Consider the following 7,486-nt stretch of genomic DNA (forward strand, 5'->3'; position numbering starts at 1 on the left):
TATCAATGCCAACTAGCAGCAGTGCAAAAGAACAAACAAACGTTTCATCAATCGCTCCTTCACCTTTCCATCATAGTATCGTCGACCTCGTGCGCTGGTTGATTCACCGGAGAACCCTAATCCACCATACTCATGAACTCAGGGTCCCTTCCTAGAGCTTCCAGAATCTCATAAGAAGCGTTCACCTCATGTCAAGCTACCTTCTTCTGCTCCCACATCAGTCATCAGCTTCCATACATTTGTATTGGCGATGCTGCTTCGAACCACCGCCGGCCGTCCCCAGCCGAAATAAACCGTGTAGAAGTTGGTCCTGGTGGAGCTTCCGGTTGCCAAAACATTCCCATTGTGCCACTCTGAAAACTTATTGTTGGATTTTGTACCCAATCTTCAAACTCCCTCTTGATCTTTTCTTGTGTGTATGATGAGACGATCTTGTTCATCTGCGAAACAAACTTCCCATGTCCTCCATCTCCCAACAGATCCCTTACTTTCATCGTCAGACGCGTGAATTGCACAGTGTTCCCGACGTAGTTGTCTGGTATTGGTGGGTGAGAGACTCTCGATTCCGAAGTCGCAACGAATCTGTAAGTTACGTCTTCCTCTGGATCAAGATGCTGGTTTCTGATCACAGACCCCCAAATATGGCCGATAACAGCCTGTAGCGAAGAGATTCTGTTCTTGATGACACCATCCTCGACCTCTGATTTAGCTTTAGCTTTGAGTTCAGCGATTTTTTCCCTTTTGAAGTGGAAGATCCTCTTGGGGAATGGAGGTGGCTGAGTGTACTGCTTACTATAATTCTCCATTGCTTCCCTGAATGGGATTCTTAAAGGTCGTTTGATATTCCCATGAGGAAACCATTGTTCGAATGAAGCGACATTAGAATTTGAATCTATGTGGTTTAAACCATTCGATTTTGAATCCATGAGGTTTAAACCATCTCGGGAGATCTTAGCCCACGTATTCAAGAAAAACAATACCGTCTTCATATCAGCAATACAATGGTTTATTGAGCAAGCAATGAAGATGCCATCCACAAGCTCTGTAACTTGAGCAGCCAGTAATGGGATCCGAGTCCCTTCGAAGGTTTTGGAATTACTTTGTGGGAAGAAGGATTGGACAACCGGAGGAACATAAACGGGTTCAAGAATGTCAGCAATCGTCGTGTTCTCGGCAATAGCATGAACAAAGCTTGCTCCGGCATTGTTGCAAGTGATGAAGACGGAGGAGGTGCCATCATCGCCGTGGCGGACGATGGCAAGGCGGCCGGCGAGGGGCAAGAAGAAGTCAAGGGTTGAAGAAAACGAGTCCTTAAGGTGCTGTATCAGTGTCCGTGTGTGGTTTGACGGTGATAATATGGGAGGTTTGTGGAAAAGAACACCCTTTTGAGCATAATCATAGAGCAGAAACCGAAGACCCCATGGATTGAGGTCGATTTTTTTGGGTGGATCTTCATGATTAACGCATCTTCCTGCTTGGATTGTAGTTGTTGAGATCACTCGAAAACCTGCCGCCATGTGATAGCGCGTGTGGTGTTTCTCATCAACGAAAGGACTAGGCAGAAATGATGAATCTAAAATTGAAAATCATACTGACGAACAAAAATTGCAACATAATTATGCAGTAGCCGGCCACTTCTCATGCTCGCATGCCCTTTACGTGGCAGTTTGCATGTGAGGATTTGTTTCTATTAGGTGAGATGGAGACAGGAACGGAGTTCCTTGAAACACTTGCCCTCTTTGTGTTTTTAAAGCCTTGGAGGGATTCACGTACCAGGTGTCACATCCCAAATTTAAATTCAAATACTAACTTGAGTCATTAGTATAAAAATTAGTTGAAAATTCAATTTATTCATAAATATAAGATCTCAACTCATTTTGTCTATGATATTTATCTGTTTTTTAAAGTAGTTTTTATATTGATTGCACATGTTAAAAGACTTTCATCACATAGAAGTTCTAATACACATGATTAATAAAGATATACTACTTTCGGTCTTTAGTATAAAAGCTAGTTTGACATTCAATTTAATCCTAAATATAACACCCCAATCAATTTTGTCTCTTATATTCATCTATTTTTTTCAAAAGGGTCTTTAAAGTAGTTGTATATGTAGCTAATACACATGATTAGTAACAGTGTTCAAGAAAAGATAACACATGTTTATTACAAATAACTAACTTAACAAATTTTCTTAATCTACTTAAATTAGTCAACTAGCCTTATATTAAAGATAGGAAGTAGTACATTTTAAGAAAGATAATACCTATTTATTATAAATAACTAATTTAATTAATTTTTTAATATTAATAAACTAGTTATTTTACTTCTATAGTAAACACTGGATTGCTTCAAGCTAAGAGAGAGTTCACATGTTGTTCTATGTTCTGTAGGTCCCAAAACTGCGTGTGACCGATTCTGATTCGGTGAAACTATGGGCTGGCAGCATCGTGAACACCATATCTGAGCAGTGACCAGTGAGGTTGCATGAGACTTATCTCATCTTGTACTGTTATAAATGTAATTTCAGAGCTACAGGTCATGAGAAAAGAATGTTTCCACTAAATTCTCTCTCTACTTAATTTCTTCATCCAAAGATTAACTTTTAATGGTTGAGATTTAAACTTGAGTAAAACTATTATTATAATATCAAATATAAAAAAAATTTATCATATTAAACTACTTATATCAAATTTTAACACTTAACAGTGTAAATTTATTTATATATATTTTTTATTATTTAACATTTAATATTTTAATAATATCTTTATAAAATAAGTCTTAGCCATTGAAGTTTGATCTAATAATAAAAACATTAAGTGAAGAGAGAGGTTAGTGGAGACATTCCTCTCCCATACAGTCATATCCCTTCACAAACAGACATGTGTTATCCCATAATAAAATAATAATTCTCCGTTTCTTATACTTAATTAATTTAGATATGCTAAAATAAATAAATAAATTACTTAATTTTAAGTCATGTAACATAATCTTCTTAAAATATTTTTATGTAACATTACATTATATATCAGTTCATCCTTAACTAGCTTCTAAATTTAGTACAGAGGAATAGTGTATTTCTTTTTAATTTGATGCAGCAAAATATAATTCTGAGATGATGGCCCTGGGAGTTTTGTGTCAAGTAACAAATTCATCATATATAATGGAGAGAGAAAATGGGGTTGAGATTGAATTTAATTTTGCATTTGATGAACATAATAAACTTCATACAAGTATTGTGTTTAGAAAATATATGTCTATGCCCTCTCTGCAGGCTAAGAGTAAACAATACTACTGCTACGTGTGCGTTTAATTTTATGGGTACATGAGCCCCGATGACTCAGTTTACATATTTACCGAGTTTTGTTTCCCAAGATTGTCATCTCAGCACTAAATATTGATTTTCAAAATAACTAAATCAAAAATTTAAGTCTAAAAAGAGAGACGCCGGGAGTGATACTTTTACATTTAATTTTAGTTTAATTCAATTTCTTAAAACGATTTCAATTTATGAAACATTTAAATATCTATAATAATGTATCTCGTGTGTCTCTAAATGTCATTTTCCATCCGCAACCCAAGTACTCCTCCTGTCGTTAATATATATAGGACCCAATTATTGAGTTGGTTTTGGTCTTAAATATACGACTCATTTCTCATATTTATCAATTTTCTCTAAATTACCCCTATAAATACTCTCTCAACCATAATTAAGTAGAAGAGGGAGATGGGGTATTAAGAAAGATGATTATGATGTTTTAGGAAAAATGTGTCATATTTCTTATAATTAACTAACTCACCTAACTTCTTTAATCTAATCAAATTAGTTAAATGGGTCTTATATTAAGGATCGGAGGAGTATGATTTATGATGTCTAATCACGTGTAATATCTTGTACAGAATGAGACTCATCCACTAAGTCAACTTTGCCTATAAAACAAGATCTGGATTCCCCATATATACACATAGATATAATATATACATATATATGTGTGTGTGTGTAAGCAAGAAACGGTAGATAGAACTTTACCCAAAAAAAAAAAAGGAAGTGAAAAGCATCTTGGAATTTTATTATATTAGCATGTCTTTTTTCCAATGTACTACCTCTGATTTTTAATATAAGATCTAGTTGACTAATTTGAGTAAATTAAAAAAATTAGTTAAGTTAGTTATTTGTAATAAATATATGTTATCTTTTTTAAAGTATCCTTGCTAATCAAGTATATTAGTTAAAATTATCATTAGTACAAGAACCACTTTGAAAAAAATTGATAAATATGATAGAGAAAGTAAATTGGAGTCTTATATTTAAAACGAAAATAAAAGTTAAACTAACTTTTATATTAATTACAGAAAGCATTATTAAAAAAGGACGACACCATCGAAACACACACACAAATACTATGGAATACAAAGATAATAAATGATATGATGAAAATTAAAATATGACATGAAGCTCTGCCTCTACTATCACAGTCGACCTGTTGGCAATGGCGGAGGAGGAGGAGGCGGCGGGGGCGGCGGAGACGACACCGCATGCATGAACTCGGGATCCCTTCCCATAAGTTCTAATATTTCATAGGAGATACAAAGCTCAATATCAAAGCTATCTTCTTCTGCTCCAGCATCAACTACTAAGTCCCAATCATACATAAAGGCTGGACCTCGACGAAGCGCCAAAGGCCTTCCCCAGCCGAAGTCAATAGTGTAAAAGTTGGATCTTTGGCTGCCACCAGTATGCATTACCTTCCCAAAGTTGCCACTTTGTAAACTGATGGTTGGATTTGGGATCAAAGCTTCAAAGTCGCTCTTGATCTTTTCTTCTGTGTATGATGAGATCACCTTGTTCATCTCCAAAGCAAACTTCCCAAGACCTCCCACTCCCACCAAGTCCCTTACTTTCATCGTCACGGTAGCAAATTGCACTGTGTTGCCAAAATAGTTGTCTGGAATAGGTGGGTTTGAAATTCTAGGTCTGGCAGTTATGAGGATGCTGTAATGCACTTCTTCTTCGGGATCAAGACGTAGATTTTTGATTGCATACCTCCAAACATGGCTGATAACAGCTTGCAGAGAGGAGATTTTGTTGCTTAGAATACCATCTTCTACTTCTGAGTTAGCTTTTGCTTTGAGTTCAGTAATATTTTCCCTTTTGAAGTGAAAGATCCTCTTAGAAATTGGAGGTGGGTGAAGAGAGCTAGCATATTCATCAGCATATTTCTCCATTATATCTCTCAAAGGTATTCGTATAGGACGTTCAATGTTACCATGGGGAAACCATCGTTCAAACGAAGCGAGCTTCAAATTTGACTCTATGGGGTTCAAACCATTTCGGCTAATCTGAGCCCATGTATTCATGAAATCCAAGGCCGGCTTCGCCTCACTAACACAATGGTTCACTGAGAAAGCAATGAAGATGCCATCCACAAGCTCTGTAACTTGAACCGCCATTAATGGTACATGAGTTCCTTCAAAGTTCTTAGATTTTCCAAGTGGGAAGAAGGACTCAACAATTGGAGGAACATAAGTGGGTTCGAGGATGTCGTCAATTGTAGTGTTCTCTGCGATAGCATGAACAAAGCTTGCTCCTGCATTGTTGCAACTAACAAAGACGGAAGAGGTGCCGTCATCACCACCATGTGGGACGACCGCAAGACGGCCGGCGAGGGGCACGAAGAAGTCGAGGGTGGAAGAAAACGTTTCTTTAAGATGCTGGATCACTAGTGGTAATGGCATGGTGGGTTTGTGGAAAAGAAGCCCCTTTTGACCACCCTCGAGAAGTAGAAAACGAAGGTCCCATGGATTGAGCTCGATTTGCTCAGGTGAGTCGCCATTATTAACTTGGCTTCGAGCTTGGATTGTAGTATTAGAGATCACTCTGATCGCTGCCATGGCAGTGGTTGGTTGGTGTTTTAACTTTCTTCAATCTCCAGCTTTAAAATGCTGTCATTTACATAAAAGATCCCTTATGCTCTATTCTCAATGTTAATCATCTAATCTTAAGTACGTCTCATTAGATCATCACATGTTAATGAGAATACTTTTATTAATATATCAGACATGATTTGATGAATGAATAAATCAACCAGTATTTCTCCCTTAAGCCACATGGGGCTTACAGTCTAATATGTTTGTTTATCATATCAATTGTCAACTCTTAACGTGTCCATGACCATTTAAGTGTACATCATGGCTAGTTAAATGGATCGTGGCGTGTTCTATATTAAATTTAAGTTGTATTGCTTATAACTCAAGAATAATGTAGTTTTTTTTTTTAGATTTTATATTAATTGCGTGTGTGTGTGTGTGTGTGATGATCTCTATCTATCTATTACAATAAGCTAAGTAAGTCAAAATACAAGTTGCGCTATTTACTACCTCCGGTCCTAATTATAAGACCCTGTTGACTAATTTGGGGAGATTAAAAAACTTAGTTAAGTTAGTTATTTGTAATGAATATGTGTTGTTTTTCCTAAAATATCCTTACTAATCAAGTTTATTGGTTAGATCTACCATTATTAGAAGGACTACCTTTGGAAAAAATGCATAAATATGAGAGACAAAATGGATTGGAGTTTTATAATTAGGACCAAAATAAAAGTCAAATGAGATCTTATATTAAGGACCGGAGGTAGTATTACTTATGATTAATATATATTCTGATATAAATTTTGTACTCCTCCGGTCCTTAATATAGGACCCAATTGTTGAGTTAGGTTTAGGGTGTGTTTGGGTGACACCCCAAACCATGGTTTGAAGTCACCCAAACACCTACCTAAAAACCAAAACCATGGTTTTGGGTCAAAACCATGGTTTTGGAAAAAGCAAAAATTTTTTGCTTTTGGAGAAAAAAGGGAGAGTGTGAGAACCTATAGGATATGTATCTTGTTATTTTTTTATAACATATTTTTTATAAACATATTTAATATTATATTTTATAAATATATATAATATTAATTATTTATTAATTATGTTATCTTATGTATTATTAATTATGTTGGTAAAAAATATTATTAACAATTTTATTCCTTCAAATTAAAATATATCATAAAATCTATTTTTTCTGTAATTATCATATTAACTTATGTTTTTTTTTTAGTAATTTGTATATATAAAAAGTGCTTCTGATAACAACTATCCAAACACTCTCACTTCTTAGAATCACTTTTTTACAAAATCTATTCTTCACAGAATCTATTCTCCCCAGAATCTATTTTCCAGAATCACTTTTCCAAACCACGGTTTGGTTTCATCCAAACACACCCTTGGTCCTAAATATAAGACCCATTTCTCATATTTATTAATTTTCTCTAAACTACCCCTATGGATACTCCCTCAACCATAATCAAATAGAAGAGGGAGATGAGGTATTAAGAAAGATGATTATGGTGTTTTAGAAAAAATGTGTCACTTTTCTTATAATTAACCAACTTACCTAACTTCCTTAATTTAATCAAATTAGTTAAATTGGTCTTATATTAAGGAC

The 7,486-nt window shown here is 35.3% G+C and overlaps 2 protein-coding genes across 2 annotated transcripts; both read right to left on the minus strand.

Annotated features, from left to right (window-relative positions):
* Window positions 1-224: 224 nt before the first annotated feature.
* LOC114750191 (uncharacterized acetyltransferase At3g50280-like) lies at window positions 225-1,517 on the minus strand. Its single transcript, XM_028938739.1, has one exon. The coding sequence runs from the start codon at window positions 1,515-1,517 to the stop codon at window positions 225-227; it is 1,293 nt and encodes a 430-aa protein (XP_028794572.1).
* A 2,953-nt stretch (window positions 1,518-4,470) lies between these two features.
* LOC114750186 (protein ENHANCED PSEUDOMONAS SUSCEPTIBILTY 1-like) lies at window positions 4,471-5,892 on the minus strand. The gene has a single exon (XM_028938734.1). The coding sequence runs from the start codon at window positions 5,890-5,892 to the stop codon at window positions 4,471-4,473; it is 1,422 nt and encodes a 473-aa protein (XP_028794567.1).
* Between the last annotated feature and the right edge of the window lie 1,594 nt (window positions 5,893-7,486).

The sequence above is a fragment of the Neltuma alba genome, unplaced genomic scaffold (assembly GCF_004799145.2).
Source record: "Neltuma alba isolate B1F8T4 unplaced genomic scaffold, ASM479914v2 tig00006343_pilon, whole genome shotgun sequence".
Classification (NCBI taxonomy): Eukaryota; Viridiplantae; Streptophyta; class Magnoliopsida; order Fabales; family Fabaceae; genus Neltuma; species Neltuma alba.

What these genes read in the sequence shown, in the direction of transcription:
- LOC114750191 (XM_028938739.1), bottom strand. Translation starts at nt 1,517, where the DNA reads ATGGCGGCAGGTTTTCGAGTGATCTCAACAACTACAATCCAAGCAGGA.
- LOC114750186 (XM_028938734.1), bottom strand. Translation starts at nt 5,892, where the DNA reads ATGGCAGCGATCAGAGTGATCTCTAATACTACAATCCAAGCTCGAAGC.